This window comes from Conger conger, chromosome 8 (genome assembly GCF_963514075.1).
Source record: "Conger conger chromosome 8, fConCon1.1, whole genome shotgun sequence".
In the NCBI taxonomy this organism is placed as follows: Eukaryota; Metazoa; Chordata; class Actinopteri; order Anguilliformes; family Congridae; genus Conger; species Conger conger.
In genome coordinates, this window is record NC_083767.1 from 17,725,224 (window position 1) to 17,746,157 (window position 20,934).

Here is a 20,934-nt window from a genome sequence, read left to right on the forward strand (position 1 = left end):
CAGCATGAGAGCTATGCTTTAAAAATGAGTGTTCTCAGTTCTACACCCCAAAAGTATGAGTGTTTTTAAAAGCTTTTCTCTCAGTTCATGATATTCTTTCTTTCTAAATGGCCCTATTCACACATGCCCAGTTGGAGTAGTGCGAGCCATGTCCGGCCACAACACACACAGTCTTCCCTAGATTAGGATTTGGGCTCTGCAATAGCCCCACAAGTTTTTATGGGACCAGACCAGAGGTACTCAAGTGGAAAGCTGCTTTTCTTTTTAGTTCCTGTTCATGAAACATACATATACAACAATCCATTCTATAACCACAGATTCTCGAGGAAGTTGCCCAAAGCACCGTCTCCACTGTCAATCCTCAATGCATGCCTTGTTTCAACAATTACAAGCGGAAGTGTACCTCCTTGCAAAGGCTGGACCGCACAATGGCTTGCATTGATACTATTCAGAGAGGGCACACAGGACAAACCAAGGGTGAGAGGGGTACCCATTCAATTAAGCCACTCCACATTAGTTATTTTTACATTGAGAAGTGACAGCACATACCAATTTCAGAACATTTGTGTTAGAGAAAACTATACATTGAATTGGGAGACTGTTGATCATACACTGAGCTATCATAATCAATGGTCTTCCATTTGGATATTAAACCAACTAACCCCTGATTAGTCAGTTAAAACACGCAACAATACCTGTACATTTTTAAGGTTTAAGGGAAGCATTGCCATCTATACCCAAGAAAGGGCTAATTGGTTGCTCCTAGTTTTCTGAGATTTTACTAGATCTCTCATATGCTCTACTTGGCATGACCAATGGAAATATGTCGACATTTCATTTTAAAGTACTCAATATACTTCTCAGGAAATTAAAGTTTCCAACATAATTCTGCAGGCTAATATGCAAGTACTGCATACGCATCACTACCAGAATTAAAAAAACCAAAGACTATGCTATCATCCAGTGAAATCTGCCCTTAGGCCCCCTGTATATCTTCCAGACTCAAACCTCAAACATGAACTCCAGTGGAGACCACACAGAGCTGTACACCTCATCACTCAGAGATTACACACACTGTCACAATGCGCTACTCGCTGCTGCCACTAATCTGGATTAGGATTTGGGTGAGGATGGGGGGGATTTTAAGCAGGGTCACCACTGCAGCGCGAACAAAAGGGCCTCAGTGCACTGGCGGAAACTGCCTTTCCAGACCGAACTCTCCAACTCCTTGTCAGAGAGCGGCCGCCTGGAATGAAAAGTGCTCTCGCATCTTTGCAGGTACCCGGGGTGTCGCAGTGCAGAATCCAGAGCCCCTGGGTTCGTGCCAGGCCCTCCGGTTAACGTCAGCATCCTGGAGGGCCCACACAGCTGGCCGTAAGCTCTCCCAGCCAGCATGAGGGATGTCCTCCACAGTATGGCCAGGTCGGCCACTGCCAACCATCCACTCCCCATCCCAACAAAACCCTCCCACCAGATTCATATCCATTTGGCCGCATCATACATTTCAGATGTGCAAATGGTAAGTACTTCATAATACATATTAAACCATATATTAAAAGGTAAAAGACTAGAGATGAATCATGGATTTGACATCATATTTTGCATCCAACTCAGTATACACTGTATAATGAGGATGATATGAATAGTGGTAGATTTCAAACAAATATTGACAAACAGCAGACTCAGAACTTGTAAATATACAAAACAGTAAAAGCAAAGCAGCCACTTTGAACAAAAATAGGCTTTAAGGAGCACCCAACAATGTTACCCACATAACTATAATCAAGTTGTCAAATGGCAAATGTCATTCCTTTAAACTGGGTTGAACATACTAACAGTAAGTAAAAGTCCTTTTGCTGAATTCCTTCTGAAACCTGTGCATAACCACAAACCATATTGTAGCCCAACATTCTTCCTGACCCAATATTGTTAGCCGTGCACTAACACTGTTAGGAAGAGTTAGGAACAGGTTAAATCGAACTTTAGCGCAGGCATATTTTAATGTTTTGTAAAGCTCAAAATCCTACCGACAGCACAGCCTTGGACGTTCTCTCATATACTGCATCTGCAACAAACAATGGCTGACTGGATAGAGGTAGGTGTCAGGTAACCAGGCTAAGGCTTGCTCTAAGCAGTCTCAAACCCTCAAAGTCCTTTGTGAAAGCTCTCCCTTTAGGCACATACATATACCATGATATCACCATGCAATAATTCCAGAGCCTGAGGGAAAGGGGGGATAAACAGTGTTAAAACGTAGCACTTCGGAATGCAAAGTAAAATCCGCATAAATAGCAGGCTACTGCCATCACATTTAAGAGTGAACGGTAGCATGAGTCCCATTATCCCATATACAGGAACTGTAGTTTCCAAGATGGCAAATTAGGGACATATAAATCAACATAAATGCAGTGCACTCATTATGACAATGGCCTGGCTACAAAATAAAGAGGCAGTATATAAATGGCCAACAATGTAAAATTGTCAATAATGTATGCACAGCAATTGCATTAAACAAGCCAGTTATATAGCTAATACAGTTATCTTATCTTACTCTCAATGACTCTCTGGTTAGCCATTAGGCTAATCTTAAATGTGTTAATTTATGCTGCTGACATGTTTTCTATCATTTAATATGAGACAAATAAATTCAAATAAAATTTGCTGTAGTTGATTATGGCAAAATTGCCTTGTTATATAGTAATCATGATTATGATATTATTAATGAGTAGTAGTTATTCATGAATTCAGAATTCATTCATTAATTCTTTTAGAAATATGATTTCAGAAATCTTACCAATTCATTTCGGAACATCAATTAGCACTGGTGGTGTGTAAATTTAAATGATCAAATGACGTATTTGAGGCATTTGCAACACAGCCATGAATTATTGAAATTTTCATTACTATTTAAGTGGAACTTTTGCTTGTCCTTGGATGGAAACAAAGGGAACCAAATATCAACTAACCAAAAAATTGGCTAGTTGTCATAAGATAAAATACATAATTTGCTCAAGCATGGCAGCTTTTAGGTTGTCTGTGAAAATTAACAGGACGATTCATTCACTCTGAGTTCTGGCATCTTCAGAATCATTCTCGGTTCATTATTGTTCCCCATTCAATTACACCTCACTAATAATGAGGTCAAACTCTCTGGGCTGTGGATCAACTCTAAAATTAAATGAGAAAGAAAGACAATTTGCACTCTGAAAGCGCTACTAATGACAAATGTCACTAAAGAAGCGTGTTAAAATACATTTTTAATTATAATGTGTCAGAAATAAGACAAAAGGGACAAAAGAAATAGAATAACACTGAATAAATTTAGCGAGACGCTATGTGATACAGCAAAGTACTTCACACTGAAAAACAGACACTCCTGCACACTGTGGGAGGTAGGCATAGACAACAGTATAATCTGTTAGGGTGTGGTGTGCCTGTTGGTGCCTCAAATGTTCAAGCCTGAGAACAACCTATCAAGGCCTCTCTCAGATGTACTATACTTGGTACGCAGTGTCACGTGTACTTATTCTTTGCGACAAACTTCCAGAGACCAGCCATAACTTCCGTGGAAAGATAAGAATGGAAACTGGGAACTTGTGTACTGAGCAATTCCTGCAAGACACACTTTTCCTTAAACCTCCCACCTCATTCCTATGAGCAAGCAGTTCAGCAACCATCCCAACCATCTGCTCTGAGGCTAATTCAAGTCTCATAGCTCACAGATGAACTGAGAACTCTTCTGCTGATACTTTGAAAATGTCCCTTTGCAATCATATCATGCCTCAGCGTAGATAGACTCCCAGCAGTCTCACATTACAATGTTTTGAGTGAACAAGTGCAATCCCGGTATGTGGAAACCTTGATGATGACTGGACAGAAACTTCTGAGGCGCACACCCGCAACGCAGGGCTTCCAACTGTTTCCATAACAGCGTGAGAAAGGAAGGCGCTCGTGTCCGTGTTTTTCCTCTGTGGTTTTATGACATCACTGCGTTGCAGGATAAGGAGGCAACGCCCAACATGTCTGACACCGGGAGCATCCTGTTTCAGCAACAGTCAAGATCCAGCCCCACCACTCAGCCCCCATCCAGCTTTCGGGATATGACGCAGGCTCTGTCTAGTTTACCATCCAAAGTAGGCCAGCCTGGACAAGGGTCATGGGCTTCTGATATGTGAGAGTCATTACAAGAGTTCCACCATTTTGATGTGCTAAAGCAAAATCGAGGAGGAACTGCCTGGTGAAGGAATTATCAATTGCTTTTTCAAACCACATTTGGATGGGGCATTTTCAGAGTCCCACAGCCACTTAAGCAAAACCCACAAGACCAGTTTATCCAAAAATGGAATCATACCTCGCAGTGACATGGCGGTTGTTTTTGGCAACCCATCTGCTCCAATCTCCATGACAGAGTTCACATAATGTTATCTATACAAAATTGGTGAAGATTACAAACCAAAGCAGCCAAACATCTGCTAACTGGCAATGCCATACAGACCGCCAGGTACTGGAATAATCTTATCAGGGGTTGAGGTCTGACATCATTTCAAGGTCTTGAATCAATCTAGGCAGGGAATGAAACCACAGCCTCCCGCTTTTCCAGAGAAATCTCAACTCATTTCAGCAACCTCCAGGACCTGACAGGACTGGTGTAAAAATTTTGGACTCGGACCTGTAGCACATCGTTCTGAAAATGTAAATTGCTACATTTGATTAGGTGGGAAAATACATTGTCGTTGTGCTTAATTTACATACGTGCAAATGATAGTCAAGTACCACGGTGCACAGTGAGCTATTCTGGCTGCTACCATTCTAACCATTTAGAGCAATGTCCAGAAGTATGGCAATTAGCCTACATTTCTTCTGGTATTCTGTACACAGTTAAAGCCATTTTCATCCAGCTCAGCTATTTAAGTGTTTGCTCCTGTTAAAAACATACACCACCTTCTGACATTCAACACTGAAACATACAAGGACAGTGCCCCGTTGTTGAGCTGCATAAAATTGTCATAGCTGAGTAAACGGTATATTATAGACTTTCTTTTCTTTTGTATGCTTTCCACCCGCATATCCCAGCTTTTACCACAGGATAACAGAGAAGTGAAAGTTTATTTATTTATTTTTCATTTGGAGAATACAGTTACTCATATGGAAGCCATCTTGAAAATGAAGGACCTGTAGAAACTGACGAACTCAATACGCACTGCTCATCTGGACCATTCAGCATGCACTACTGAGGGGTGGCTGCCATACTCAAATTCTAGCTGACTCAAGATTAGATGGGGGCAATTAAAAGGCACATAATTAGTGTTCAAGAAAACGTCTGTAATTCTAGCCCTTTAAGGAAACAAGGTTTCATCTTAGGTAATTAGCTACATCAACGAGGTTTCCCATTCCACATAAGGAAGTAAAGCGCCCCTGTCTCCAGTTCAGTTTTCAGGCCGCAGACGCTAAAACAACACACCTGTAAAACAGCTGCTTAAATCAGTGTCTGCAGCAAGGGCCTTTCACATGGTCCGAGATGGATAATTTAATTCAATTTGACTTTGGAGTAATAAAATTAGCAGTTATCAAATGAACTTTGCATACATTCAGCCAGAAATCCAAATACTGCAGCGCAGTTTATTTATGGGAGGTGTTCCAATGACATGCTTGAGAAAATATCCAAGATTCCTTATTACACAACATCCCACTGCACACACCCACTTCTGCTCTGTCTGTTTTGGCTCGGCCGACTCCCGGGAGGAACTGTGCGGTGTCCCTCCCCTGCTCGATTTCTACCCGCCCTGTAGGCCAGGCCATATGCAGCTGAATCTATAGCGGTGCATTAGCCTAGCATTAGCATCAGAACAAAGCAGTATATGAGCCGAGAATTGATGACAAGCCCACTACGATACCCTCCACTGACTGTACTTAGGTCTATTTCAAGCTATTTCTATTAGCGTGTCAAGAACATGTACAGACGAGTCTGGGGGGAGAAATTAAACAAACAGAACGGTACATGCCATCAGTCAACGGGAGGGCAATAAAGCGCAGAGCCGCAGGTCAAAATCAGACAAACCGCCTCATTAGCGGAGCCGTGCAATCCCTCCCCGGTGACAGCTCCTTCACCGCCAACGTCTACTCTGCGGACGTCAGACCCCGAAAAGATTGACAACGTTAACGCAGTCCAATTCCAGGAGAGGTGCTGCTTCGGGGCCTTACCACCCCTGTCTGACACAGAGCCTGACTGAGACTAAGGACCTGTGACATGAGCCTTCCCTTATTTCCTGACTCATTAGGAACGGGTCTGCGAACAGCGGACACAGGAAGGTCTCAGGGACCACAGCGAAAGGACCCGTCTAAATCTCCCCCTGGTCTCCAGCTTAGCCCCATATCAGCTTGTCAAGTAACAAAATACCGCAAGCATTGTTCATCAGCTCCGGTTACACTCTAAGCCTGTGATCCAGAAGACCATCAGGCAGAGTTCAATGCAATCATGGCCTATTGCAGCCCAAAGGCATCTATGAAATTCAGCAGTTAACAGTTGTCACATCATGCCATCAAACCCTACATGAAAGTGCAACTCCTCCTTCAGTCTTTCTTTGAAAGATTATGTGGAATGTGGTTTCACAATGAATTCCTGATAAGCATTGAGTGAGGTATGAGATATATAGCACAACTATTTCTGAAGTTTCATGCCAATTTGCTATGCCGTGAGGTTAAATTGTAAAACCACCTCTCAGAGCAACAGTGACTACAACTCTGATGACTTGACTTAAGTTTTGGTGGCCCTGAGATTATAAGCATTAGCTATCAACATGTTAAGTTCTTCCTTTTTGGCACGTGGACTTTCTCACTAATTAAACACCTACTTATAAGTATAGTGTTACTGTCAAAATTTGATAAGTGGTTTGCCCATAATAATTTGAAGCAAAAACTACAAAGCACATTCCACTCATTTGTCACCAAGTCTTAATTTTGATTTTGAGGCCACTGTCACAAACAATTGAGGCAATCCGATCACTTGGTGTCAGGTGTCCACCTGCTGAATACATGAATGACTGAATGAGTGAATCGATGAATGAATGGATGGATGGATGAATGAAGAAGGGCCAATGAAACACACAGCTGACCTCGTAAACAATAAGCCCCGATGATCCATCAGCTAATTATTGATAATGAATCTAATAGAATTATCTGCTCGATACATCAATGCAGATGGTATATCATTATATTCCAAACAAGCTTAGCTTTGCAGTGTTGTATTGCTTCCCGAAGTTACAGGCCAAGACAGAGACATAAACCCTCCTTCACTAAATGTCCAGACAGGGCAGCCATCCTGTTTCATTCTCAGCTCCATTTCTTCAGCTGAGTGGATAACAGCAGGGTTTCCCAAACTTTCCAGGCACACGAGTCACCTAATGAGTGAGCACACTCTCTGTGCTGTGTGTGTGTGTGTGTGTGTGCGTGTGGGTGTGTGTGTGTGGGCGTGAGTGTGCGTGTGGGTGTGCGTGTTCATACCAGGATGTCGTCTCAGCAGTGTAATGTTTAGTCTGCATTGTGTGGATTTCTATGGAAGGGGTATAACATGTTATCCACATCTGTCTCTGGCTTCAACGCTTCTCCTACGCTATATTTTCACGTTTTTTTGTTTGTTTGTTTTTTCTTTTTGCTGCATTCATCAAAGTATGTTTCTTGAAGTCTCGCATCTATATGTCCCTCCAGGACAGCCATAGGAAGCAGGTCCCATTTCAAACTAAGATCATTCCCTGCTCAGCATTGCATTACGTATGGCTAGACTAACAAGAGCAATGACACGGGAGCTTTTTGGAAGCCCTCTGCAACTGTGAGCGATATGGCAGTGGCTGTTTGATTATGAAAAATCCAGGAATAAGAACACCAGGTGGGTGTTTGACATCTGAACACCCCAGCTTTCCGCTTCTAACATGAATTTGGCACATTACATTTCTGAAATCATCTAGCAACTAAAAGCAGCTATAAATGGTGCTAAAGAAGTTTCTAGACCAATAGATGAAACTGTTATTCTGTCGGCTATATCAAAGACTGCTTTAGAGCAGTAGCCTGCACATTTAGACCAATCGTTTTTCACCAATAAATTGAATACGCCCGTGAGAACACTAATACAGCTGGTCAAAGTCAACAGTGCAGGCCAGTAATTCAGAACGATTCAAATTCTCTCCAAACAAAACCCTGATTGTCCGATTATTGTCCCAGAAGCTCGCGATGCAGCATAGATACAGACCACATGATGCCCTCATTGTTTTCCTCCCAGCGCGAATGCAATCCAATATGGGGGTCAAAATGACAACTTTGTACCACTTTTACAACAGGTGAATGTGCTATCTGTTAAGTATAGCTTATTGTTTATTTAGCTACACCCAAGCAAATATTTGCAGTTTTCCAACTCTGTTTAGACTGCAGCAGTGTCTCGGCAATTCATGTTTACAACAAACATGAAAAGGTGCCTACTTTTAGAAATGAAAGTGCCACTCACCTCGATCCATTTCTGTGCCTCTTGAAATGCTGGTTCAGGAGTCGTATCGGAGTGTTGTTGATGCCCAATATCAAAACCGGGACTAGCCATTTGTAAAGCCGTAAAGGGGATGAGAGCACCAGACGGCTCTAAAATTGTGCTTAAAATGTAAATGCTCTGTGTCGGGCGATATTAGCCCCGAAGAGCGATTCGCTAACCCTGCTGTAGGAAGAGAAACTTCCTAAAACTATGTTTTACGTTTTACTTAACTCGCCGTGTAACCCAGTCTATACAGTTTCCTCTGGTACTCTCCGCTTGCCTGCTTGCTTGCCGCAGACCTGCACTGCATTCGGCGATACCACTGTCTCTCAATCGCTGGGACTCCAGGTTTCTCTCGCACACGCTGCAATGCGATTCGAACCAATGGCTAAAAATAAACAGAAAAACGGAGCTCTGCTATCAGCCAATACTAAGCAAGCAAACACATCCTGCAGCCAGTCGCTGTCACACGCCTGCTTTGTACAAGCGGGACACTGGCTCGACGAAAAGCGCTGAAAAGTATTTCTAGAGGGACAATGGTGTGTACCATTAGCGCTCCGATTCTAGCCAATAACGGAACGAGGACAAACGTCTGGCAGTGCATGAATAACATCCACTGGCACTTTTTAACCTCGAACGGGAAATGGGATATGATTCTACATAAGCACGAAACAGACAATAAATACAATTGCAGAAACATCCGCGACTAAAGCACCCCACCAACAACGCTACATTTACGACTTAACAGGTTAGCTTTAATCATTTTGAATTATTGCCTAGGCCTTACTACGATTCTTTCAAACTTGCTATCGGGGTAGTAGCCATACACATTAAAATTATAGACTACCCAACTGTAGCCACATACTGTAATAAGTTCCGTTCAGGATTTCTCTCTTTAGCCTATCTAGGCTGGATCAATTAGAATCCCATTGAAATTTACTTCAGGAGTTTTAATAATTTAAAACTTTGGTCCTCAAGTTTTGGCTTTTAACAAGTTTTGGCGATGGAGCATCACCTTACTGTTTTGAGCATAGCCATACATGCATAGGCTATGTACAATTCAATATAAGGCTTATTTTTATTCCAATGATATTGCTTTAGATATTATTCATTAACCACAACATATCATGCACAAATTAACCTACCATTTGTGTAAGATAACTGATGCACTGGATTATAAACAAATAAACTTGCTATTCATGTCAGAATTCAGCAAAGGCATAATACTATTTAAAGTGAGCAAGTAAACAACCAAACAAACAAATAAAACCTCAATGAAAGGTTCTGATGGTTCAATACCAGTGTGGGATGAAATTGCTTGGCATGTTTCAGCCAGGACCACTCATTAGAAGCCATTGTTTATGCAAATCTATAAATTGTGTGTTTAGCGATCAATCTTCGCCCCATGTTAAATTTGTACTAAATTTGCATGTATCTATGTGCCACAGAATATGGTGTCTTTCAGGATTACTTCAATTCAAATGTACTGCATGGAGTGTCTGTGACATTCAGAGCTGAATACCATGATAATTCCCATAATAACCAAGAGTATAGCTAAAGAATTAGCTTGGAATAATGTTGAAACAAACCTTTTCCCCTCTCATTGACACAACCTGGCCCTCACTAAAGAGCTAGTGATTACATGATAATGACTGCATTCATGATTCAGTTGCTCACACCTGTAAAGGTCTCCTTATTCCTTGTCACATTTCGTGAATTTACCCATGACAATACATTATTTATTCAGGAAGTGGTGATTTAAATGGCTGATAAATCAGAAATAAAAAGTAAAGCAATGCCAAAGCTCAGAACCCAACAGTTTTGTGAGAGGTTGAGAAGCATAATTTAAAAGTTTTTGGGGCATTGATCTCAAGCACTCAATGTAGCAACCTTTATAATACAACATACACGTATTACACAAAAAGAAACGGGAACACTGATGGAAAGTCACGTTGCTGAGCCACCGCATTTTTTGATTAAACTGGCTGCCCCAGGTTAAAATTGTAGCCTGCTTTGCCTTGTACGTTCAATGAAGTCCCACACTTAAATACCATCACTGTATCCCACGTCTCATCCCATTTTCAAAGCGACTGAGAACTCCTCTTGCAACTGTGTTTGCCATGATTATAGGCAACCATGCCTGTCCACTGCCTGTCCAGTATTTTTATACACGACCCAATGTCTGCTGGGATATGAAATGAATAGACAAGAAACACTTTGTGGTACCCTCACAGTGCATGTGCTTGTTGTCTCTCATTTACCCAGGTGTTTCTATTTTTTGTTCACTATGTAATCTTTGGCTGAGTCACAGTCATAGCTGAAGTACTGAAGTACATACTTGGTGTCCATGCAGTGATGAAAGCTGCAAAATCCAAAACCACACAATATCAACGTGGCCCATAGACATAGTAGCTGAACTGGTACAGAGAGGAAACAGTCATATACATGTATTATTAAAGATGGTTTATAAAAGGAAGGGGGGTGCAGTGGATGCATTCATCTGTTAGAATTTTCTGTGACTTCCAGGTCATGCATTAGTGTGTATCTATCTTTAATGACCATGGAGTGAAGCATCCTTCCGATGGCAAACCTACTGCTTGTGTGAGAGGCAAAAAGATCATTAAATAAACAACATCTTTAATAATAATAATTTTGGTGTCATATGACCATAATACTACCATCATCCTACATGTGTTCAGTACACACATACACATAAATAAGATGTGTGCAAAAAAATTATTACCTTTATTGACTGCTATTGAGTCAGTATAGCCACTGACATCCCAGTGTAACAAGAACTTCTGTTTTCACCAAAACATTATTTTATAAGAAGATGTCCTTTCAAAGAATTACATCTTAAAGGTACAATAGGTTATTTTGGACTTCTCACGGTCAAGAGAGGAATTGCAGCAACAAACACCCTCAAACACACAACACTGTTTATCCCTCCCCCTTCTCTGTCAACACACTGATGTTGGAGGAAACCGGAGTACCCGGAGGAAACCCTCACGAACACGGGGAGAACATGCAAACTCCACACAGAGGCCCTGGCTGACCGGGATTCAAACCCAGGACCTCCTTGCTGTGAGGCAGCAGTGCTACCCACTGCACCATCCGTGCCGCCAAGTCTGTCAACTGCATATTTTGAAACCTGAACTTAAAACGCAGGCAGAGGGTGAGTGAACCTTTTTCAAAATAGGAAGGGATTTACAATGGTCTTGTACCAATTATTTAACGCAAAAATCTTACCTATAAGTCAGATATCATTTTAAGGACTTGAACAGGCTCTCTGCAACAACAGATGGCAGCAAAACCCCATAAGGCAGCTCAGCGATCCCAAACAGATTAGGCATTTTGTGAAAAGGCATCCCTATAAGGAAATGTTACCTTCCAGCTTTTGAGTAGAAACACGCAGTAAAATGTTCAGTGTTAAATCAACACTAACAGAGTATACTGTATATATGAGTCCATTAGGAACCGTATGTACACTTCCTTACAGGTAAAGGAATAATGAAGAAAAAACTAATAAATACATTTTTAAAACTGCCGCACGGCTAAGGCGTTGGCTAGGGTACAATTGGCAACCAAATTGGGAGAAAATAGGGGAGAAATTATTTTTTACATTCATTTCAGATTAATAAGTTTACTGAAATTATTGACACATGACTGTAGAGCGACAGGTACGAGCCCGGAGGAAGAAAAGACCCAGACCAAGTTGGAGACAGGATTGCTTTAGTCGTTCTTATGAAGGGCCGGTCCAGGTCAGGTTCTGCACAAAGCCACTGCAGAGAAGCGAACCTCGTCCTTTTCCCGCTCCATAAACTGACAGCAGATCCCAGCGGCATCCTGGGAAAAGTGAGCAATATCACATCTCCTGCTACTACTGTGAACAACTTCCTGTTGTCCGGGCAATTAATTTGTATAATCAAATTTTCTGCTCAAGTTCACTTGAAAAAATAACAGTGGGTGTAGGTAGTGCAGGAACAGTGCAGGATCCATATAATACCTTCAAACACTGTCATTCAGCTACAGGTTTTATGCTTGTTTAACTGCAGACACTAACCATTTTTCTGAAGGGGTTTCTTGCCTGCTAAATATGGAGGACGGTTTTCATGAATGTGCTTAATTGTTGAAGTGAATTCAATGGGATAAAATATCTCATTATGCCTTGCGATATTAAAAGCAAGACCCAATATATCTATCAATTTGTTGAAAGAAAATATGCTGCTTCATAAAAAGTTACTGTACCTTTATGAAGTTATCCACTGTTGTAGACCCATGATTCACAGGGTAATCCAGTCTGCCATCTAAAGAAGGAAGTGCAGTAAGAGAAGATTCCAGGTTAAAATGTGGAAATGTTGTGGAAATGTTGGAACATAATAAAAGATAATAATAAAAGATGGATTATGGAATGATGAATTAGCAGTGGTTATTAGCAGTGTTACAATGAACTAAAAAGCTACAGATTCCATTGGCATGAATCAGTCATTCACAAACAGGTGAGAAACTATTTTACATAGTGACATTGGCTCAGGCACTAAGAGCAGTTGTCTGGTAGTCGGAGGGTTGCCGATTCGATCCCGCCCTGGGTGTGTCGAAGTGTCCCTGAGCAAGACACCTAACCCAAAAATGCTCCTGATGAGCTGGTTGGTGCCTTGCATGGCAGCCAATCGCTGTTGGTGTGTGACTGTGACCGTGACTGTGTGTGTGTGTGTGTGTGTGTGTGTGTGTGTGTGTGTGTGAATGAGTGGATGAGAAGCATCAATTGTACAGCGCTTTGGATATAGGCGCTATATAAATGGCAACCATTTACATTAATCCCAGGCATACTCTACCATTGGTATTCTCCAGGTTAAACTGCTCTACATGTTTCTGTAGGCACTTATTGACATGTCTCACCCAGTTCATAAAGCTGTCCAACCACACTGATGAAAGTGATAAAGTGAAAGTTAACTTTGTCTGGGTCCACCTAAAAGTAGATCGATTAGGAGACAGCTTAGACAAAGAATGTTAGTCATACGTAAATATTCAACTGTCATTGCTCCCTAGGACCAGTCACCAGTTACATCATATTAGCCACACAAAAGTCCTCACTCAATGCCAAAATATTCAATGCAGTTTGAATGTATTTGATCAACCATAGCTAATAAATTGACAGCCAATACCTGACCTGAGCCCATAAATGTCACCATGACAGAACATATTTAATTTCTCTGTTTAAACGGGGAGATGGGTCACACCGATGATCAAAGTTCAACAGATTTCATTGGTAGAAACAGTATGGTGACTGTCGACTCCATACACTCTCAGAAATAATGTGACAGTGGTCATTTTTGTTGAATTTGTTACATTTCCCAAATTAACCACGAAAGAACAGTAAAGTTATCATTGGGTACAAATTAGTACTTTTTCCAGACAAAAAAAGAATGATATATTGCTGGTACAATTTTATGCACCTACTGAGTACCGCCCCAGCAACAAGCATTTGTACCTATTGTACCTTACTTCTCAGAGTGTACGGCTCAAGCAATCAACAAGCTGCTTCTAAAGATTCCCAAAAAAATTAAGCATAAAGCTTTATGCTATTTATGGTAACTATCCAAAAGTAACAGCAATAATCAAAATAAGACGATGTATGTAGTAAAGGTACGTAAGACCTAAGGCAGCAGAAGGAAACTTGTTTTGTACCTGGCACTGTCCCTCTGCAGCCACCTCTTCATGGGCTGCTTGGATTTCCTGAGGAGAGGATATATGTCATAAGGTCTTCTGCATTATGCTAAGCAAAATATTCACTCAAGGGCCTGAATTCAATCAGTATTTGTCCTTAACTTTGGCTTGGTTACAATTGAATGCAAGTGTTTATGAATTCTTCACATAAACAATTTGACCAAACTGTGTTCGTGAAGAATGAAATGAGGAAATGATGAAATGAAAACTGCTTTAAGTGTCTAAGCATGCTGACTGGCTTCAGGCCAAGGAAAACCAAAGAAAGTGGATGAAGATTGCATTGGTTTGTTTTTGTAGACTATTGGCACCATCTGGTGGAAACCATTTTAACTTACAGGTACATGGCAAAAGTACAAAACTAAAACAGGCCAACCGAAGTGTGGCTGAAAAACAAAGGTCACATCAGAATTCAAGATGTAAGATTATCTGCCCAATACCAAGTGACTATTATCTATCAGATGTGAAAAATATTATTTAAATTATGTGCTGGAGAGGCTATAGGTTACTGGCCACTGTTCTAATCTGAAAAAATCCCTGAATGTAGCTCAACCCTATATCATGAGTATAGATTCCAAAAAATACTGCATTATTTTTTTGGACCTATAAACAAATATTTGTAGGTAGGGGAAAATACAGCTAACCGCTAAACACTGGTACAATGGCAAAGCAGTTCCAGATGGATCTTATAGTGAGCTCCATAATGTTTAATAATGATTTTATTAAAGGGCATATTTTAATACGCTGTTGTTTCACCATTTACAAATCACAGCACCTTTTACTGAGGTCTGCCCTCTCCCCCCCACACCAGTGTGTGTGTGTGCGTATAAAAATGCTGTAATTTCTGCATGGTGAAACCGAAGAGAATGTTGACTTTAACCACATGCAAATTGTTTGATTACAAATCTGAAATTATGGAGTACAGAGTACAGAGTGTCACAAAAATTCTGAACTCTGTTCTGTGCATTTATAGGCAGAGCTATACCTAATTATGCATGCAAGTGAAAGAGAGGAAGTCAAATAGTGGGTGATGCATCTAAAACACTGGATTTAAATGACAGCCACGAATTCGCCCCGTTTCATTTTGCAAGGGTCATGCGAGGGGGCCAAGTTGATTAGATGAGAGATGCCTAAGGCATGTGGATGTGCCTTTTCTTATGAGCAGGTCAGCTCTTCTTTGCACATTAGTTTAAATTTACACATCAATAAAAACAACGTGACCGGAATGTTTATGGAGCATTTATCACAAATTAAAGAGGCCGTTAATAAAAGAAATGTCAGACATTCTCAGTTAGCTCATTGATCCCTTTGTGAATGCATTGATCTGGGTTCTTAATCAATTCATTCTTTGTGAATGGCTTTACATTCTCCTCCTATGCACTACGTATGCTTGAGTAAGACTTTGTACATGCAAAAGCACATATTCCGAGATCCTCACCATTTATAGTAGTCCAAACAACATTCCCCAACAGATAAGATGTTTGCACAACAAACCAAAACAAGGTTTCCTGGCTGTAAACAAAGTCAAAACACCAGCCGGCTTCAGTAGTGTGTACTGCACACTGTACCTGGTTTGTCTCCAACCACTTGGCTCGGTCATCTGCAGACATGCTGGCCGTATCATCCAGAAACTTCTTAATTACAGAACCAGCCTCTTCAATGGAGAGATTACAGTCAAGAGTTTGGTATTATAGGTCAACATAAATATCCTGGTTCGCCCTGGCTAGACATTTCCACCACCGTATTAGTGCAATGCACAGGCTGACCCATGCTGTAGCCAATCACAGATTGTTTTTTTAAAGTCAAAAGTACAGTGGGTGTCCCAGCCCTGCCTGGCCAGCTCACCAAACTCCAGTATGTGTGCGTTGTTGGCCACGGCGTGCAGCAGGCCAAGCGTCCCACAGGAGTTCCCCACGGTCTGCTTGATGAAGTAAACCTCAGATTCCGGCTTGTGGCTGTCACCCATCGCCTCTGTCTGTTTCTCTCTGTAAGCCTCGTGCTGACACAGGAGGACCCCATACGTTTTAACGCAGATTTATGGCATGTACTTGAATAAGGAACCACAGCACGTGTGCAAAAACAAAGCACGCAGTCAAGCCTGATATTTGACTGAGGTTGAAATATTGTCACATCAGAGTTGCTGGCCAGGAATACATTACTGGATTACATTTCATTAGTGACATTCAGCAGATACTCTTATCCATAGTGATTTAAACAATTTCACAGAAAATCCATTTACATCGCTGGATATTACTGAAGCCATTCAGGTTGACTACTTTGTTCAAGGGTACAACAGCGGTGCTGTACCTGGGAACTTAACCTGGCGGTTCCTGAACCATAATGCTAGGCTACATACTGCAGTTCTATGTTCCGTTTCTGAGTACTTCACAGGCAGTCATCAGCTTTCTGTACACCCTACTTTTCAATACAAGTTTACTTTCAGATACATGGCAATTATGCTTACCTGCGGTGTGAGTGGGAAAAGCAACATGACAGCACAGGAGGGTGAAGGCACCCAGGACAAAGCCTCCTCTTCCAGTCCCATGATGTCAACAAACTGCCAACCTCTACCTACACCCAACTTAAAGAGCAGCTGCAAGCAGTGTGGAGTGTCTTAAAATAAGTCATGCCAGTTAAATGCATACAATTAACAACACAATTTATTGCATTTAACAAATGAACAAGAGACTGCCACATTGCACAAGAAACTAAATTTAAAAAACAAATGTGGGATGAAAGCTCATATAACAGTCCAAAAGACATGCTCGAAATAAAGTATTTTCAACATGATATAAGTAGCCTACATAGAAGATTTTTTGCATACTAAAGTTTACATTTTATATAGCCTACGCAGAACAGCTTTGTTGCATCAGAACAGAAACGCAAGGGGGAGAGCTGTGCAGTAATGACGAACCATTCAGTTTCGATTTCGGAACCCATTAAACTAAAGAACGTCGTCAATGTGGGGTAATGTAAGAAGAGTGAACTGTCATAATAATGGCTGTTAAATTGTAGCTTACGATCCAGTTGTCGTTCGTGACGAGTTCCGAAAAGGTGATTTGATTTGTCTATTAAACGCATTTTACACACCGAGACCACAGCACGTCTCCTAGTGTGCCTGGAGTATCCTATTAGACTACAAATCCACCCTATTGTGTCCCTATTGCCCAGTGCTTCAGATATTGGCATGCATTTATGTACAAATTAACACAGTAGCTACGTAATCGAAGTTCTCCCGTAAACCAACTGAAGGTTGGTTTGCAAGTAGTACCAAGATAGATTTATCGTTCGATTTTTTTAAAAGTTGGAAAAGTCCTTTTGAATGTCTTGATTTTAAAGAAAGCTGTTTTTAATATGATGATTTTAAAAGTTTACCACTGTGCGAAATTGGAATATTAATTCCTTATGTACCCAACCTTATGTATGCCAGGATCATTTCCTGGTCAAGGGTGACTGCAACTGGAAAAGGAAGCACTTACTTTGTTCAGCATCTGAAAAAGGACAACATAATTTCACACGCTTAATCGTCTCAGAGAAATAGGCTGCACATAAAATTAGGAGCAACAAACGCTCACCTCAGGGTTAATTTCCAAAGGCTGCCAGTCCATTACTGTTAGCTCGTTAGCATTACTTTAGCTTTTGCGAATCTTAAATCCGTTATGACGTGTGGACAAAATCATCACGTCGCGTACTACTAAGCTGTCAGGCGAGCCAAGTAAACCCCACTCAAGCATTCCGACGAGCGGCAATTCATCCTGGAGCCTATGGCCGAGTGGGAATTAGAATCGGAAAGCCAATTATAATAAGACGATAATTTACAGTTGTCAACACCACACAATTCCCATATGCAGTCGTAAAATGTGCCTGGTAAGCTATCCAGAGAGTATAATATACACTGTTCGATTATTATAAGTAACCATAGCCACAAGTCGGATCAATTAACGATTACTTAGGGACGAAAACTTTGAGAAACAGTGGTGTAAAAATAAATTGCACAACCTATTCATTTTCCAGCCATGAACAAAATACACGCAAGACAGTCAATGTGTCTTGCTTGACAGCCTTTTTAACTGCGCATCCCGTACAACGCTACTGTATATAGTTTGCAGCGAATTCAGTGAGGGACGGACCAGGCGGATCTTGCAGCTCAGCCATTGCGCTCGTTTATTAACCAATAAAGCACTGGGAACACCAACAAGCACTACACAAGAGGGCTGTGGCTGTGCGCCCTTATTATATCTAGCCTGCGGCCTAAATGCAAATCTAGATACAACTCATATGTGTACGAAAGATCTATCAATAACTGGCTAGCTGCACACCCCTTACAAAAAATACTGACGTTTAAGTACAACTCAGTTAAAATGCAGTAAATACTCAAGGACTGTAATACTGAATGAGGACTGCACATGAAGTGGTGAAACATTATTAATGCAGTAATACTGCTATTAAAAAAACAAGTGGGTCCCAAATGTTGCATAATACTGCAGTAATAATACAATAATTACAATCATTAGGCTACAGTTGAACTGCAATTATTTTGATGAACATGAAGGTGCATACAATAAGGTGAAAAGCACCACCCAGCCCTTGACTCGTTGCAAGCCACTCTAGTAAAGTCCTGCAGCCCAGCAGGTGAGCGGAGAGGCCAGGTATCCCTCCGAGGTTGTGACGACTGATGCTGGGGTAGGGTAACTGGAGTACATGCACCTCCCACGATGGAGCTAGAGGGTATACCATGTAGACAGGCACTGGAGGACTGTGCATAGGCTCTTTCAGTCAACGTAGGTGACCCTCAGCGGGGGTTGTATACCCAGACTGCAGCCCCTGGCAGGAACATCCAGCTGGATCATTGCAGGTCATAGCTTCCTACTCTCCCACACCCCTGCACCATTCAGGTGCTCTCTGACCAGCTGGTGGATGCGATCCAGGTGGTCCTGCAGCTGGTGTACATACTCAGGACCAGGACTGCTGGGCAGGTTGGGCGACTGAACTCTAGGTCCACTGGCGACCACAGCTCTCTCCTGAACAAAGGGCAGCAGCCGGTAGATCTATATAACAGGAGGATCAGGGGAAGATGTAGGCAACAGTTGCACTGGCGATGGGTGGTGAGCAATGCAAACTGGGTGGCTTGTATCCTGTTAAAATGCAGCGGGCAGGTGCAGGTCTTCACATCAGGTGGCAGACCTTGACTTTTGACGTTTCTCCCCTGGTCGGAGTGCCGTTTTTGAGAGGCACCCAAAATTGAGAGAACATGCCAGCCACCAGGCACTCTGCCATCACGGATGCTTCCTGTGAGGGAACCACATATGCCCCTGTGGCCATTTTGTAAAGCAGCACACAGCGGCCCTCCCCTGTCGATGACCCGAAATGGCCCTGTGACGTCCATCACCGTACCCTCTCTGCTGGCGCAGGTCCTCACCCTGTCCCTCAGCCCCTTAGCCATGCAGGTGCCCCAGCAGCAGCTCTACATGTGTCACCTGTGTCTTCAACTGCTGGTGGAGCCGATTTTTTCATCCCAAAGTGGCAGATTCCAGGCACGCCGTGGACAATCTTCAGGAGCGTGGACTCTGCAGCACCCCAAGCTGGAAATGGTTGGCACCCATTCTGGGGTCCCTCTGGTACAGCAGGCCTTGGCCCACCAGTGCCTTCACACCTGTTGAGAGAGCAGCAAGACAAGACACATTGGGTCTCCGCCCCTCCTGCACCCCTGCAGCACTGGACTCTTCTGGGTCATCTTTCTGTGCCTGTAGGAGCTGCAGCAGACTCAGGGTCAGGGCGGTCTCAGGCTTAGGGGTGGTCACTTGTTCCCTCTTCCAATCCTCTCTCAGCTCAGCACATGAGCAATGGCTGCAGAAGCTGTATGATAGGTTATCAGTGTTTTTCAGCTGGGCAGTGCTCAAGGATAAAGTAATTGCATAGCAGTTCAACCCAGCAGACTATCACTCTGGCTCTTTGAACTCACAACCCTACAAATATGCCTTAAAATACTGTACTGCTGATACCACCTCCAACAGCTCCCATCTGGTGACAAAATAGTGCCGTTCTCCTTTGCTAGGCACACAGCTCAAGCCACAACTTTCTCTACCTCTTCTGTGAGCTGCAATAATAGCCCCCTAATCAGTCTATGGAGAGGCTTAGCCGGAGCTCCTATAGCTAGCAGTCGGACCCCACACTACCAACTCGCTAGCAAGGCTTGGTAGACTTCACGGAGGGTTCCCACAATCCCCATCAGTCAGGCTGCAAGTTCCACTAACACCACACTAGATAACATATCTGCTATCTCTAGCAGGGTGTTAGGTGGAAAGGGAATTTTGTACTCATGGAAGTTTTGATCAGTTTTGCCCCCCAGCCCCATTGAGCCCACCCCACCATTAGCCCTTTCTCACTATGGGGTGGCTATCTGCACTGTTGTCTTCTTCTTGAATTTGAAGACCCACTTCTGACACCAATTTAGCGATTTCAGCAAGGGGCAGACCAGAAGGATTGTGCCACGACAGTAATTTATTATCCAGTAAAGCACTGGTAACACCAAGAATGACTTGGAAGAAACTGGCTGTAAGCACCTACTGTACGCCCTTTTTATAGCTAGCTTGTGGGGCTATATTGGCAAATACTGGTACTACTTAGGGTGCCCAATGAACATGGAAGGAACACACTAATACGCCTTAACTATAAACTATAAGTTGCTGCAGTGCAGC

General features: G+C 42.3%; 2 protein-coding genes across 9 annotated transcripts in view; both read right to left on the reverse strand.

Moving 5' to 3' along the window:
- Positions 1-9,010, reverse strand: part of LOC133134980 (LIM and calponin homology domains-containing protein 1-like) — a 124,954-nt gene extending 115,944 nt beyond the window's left edge. For all 5 annotated transcript variants that reach the window (XM_061251667.1, XM_061251666.1, XM_061251665.1 and 2 more), the window contains exon 1: positions 8,495-9,010. In XM_061251667.1, coding sequence (XP_061107651.1) covers positions 8,495-8,584 — 90 coding nt within the window. In that variant the 5' untranslated portion in view covers positions 8,585-9,010. The remainder of the gene's footprint in view (positions 1-8,494) is intronic.
- Positions 9,011-11,229: 2,219 nt separating this feature from the next.
- On the reverse strand, positions 11,230-18,280 carry LOC133134962 (ubiquitin carboxyl-terminal hydrolase isozyme L1-like). Of its 4 annotated transcripts, XM_061251616.1 has the most exons (9): positions 17,812-18,280; positions 17,716-17,727; positions 16,701-16,829; positions 16,082-16,235; positions 15,805-15,890; positions 14,201-14,248; positions 13,412-13,481; positions 12,761-12,819; positions 11,230-12,358 (listed from the first exon to the last, which is right to left on the reverse strand). In XM_061251616.1, exons 1-9 carry the CDS (start codon positions 17,842-17,844, stop codon positions 12,275-12,277), a joined length of 675 nt encoding a protein of 224 aa, XP_061107600.1. In that variant the 5' UTR covers positions 17,845-18,280; the 3' UTR covers positions 11,230-12,274. The 4 variants fall into 4 exon arrangements, with proteins under 4 accessions (XP_061107600.1, XP_061107601.1, XP_061107604.1 ...); XM_061251617.1 differs by lacking the exon at positions 17,716-17,727 and having other exon boundaries at positions 17,812-18,279; XM_061251620.1 differs by lacking the exons at positions 17,716-17,727; positions 17,812-18,280 and adding an exon at positions 17,653-17,710.
- Between the last annotated feature and the right edge of the window lie 2,654 nt (positions 18,281-20,934).

Bases quoted from the DNA above. Each gene is read 5' to 3' on its own strand.
- LOC133134962 (XM_061251616.1), bottom strand. From the start codon at position 17,844: ATGGACTGGCAGCCTTTGGAAATTAACCCTGAG. The intron at 14,249-15,804 runs GTACAGTGTGCA...TCCTCTCCTCAG, and splicing joins AGTGGTTGGAGACAAACCAG to GAAATCCAAGCAGCCCATGA. The intron at 12,820-13,411 runs GTGAGACATGTC...TTCCTTCTTTAG, and splicing joins TGGACAGCTTTATGAACTGG to ATGGCAGACTGGATTACCCT.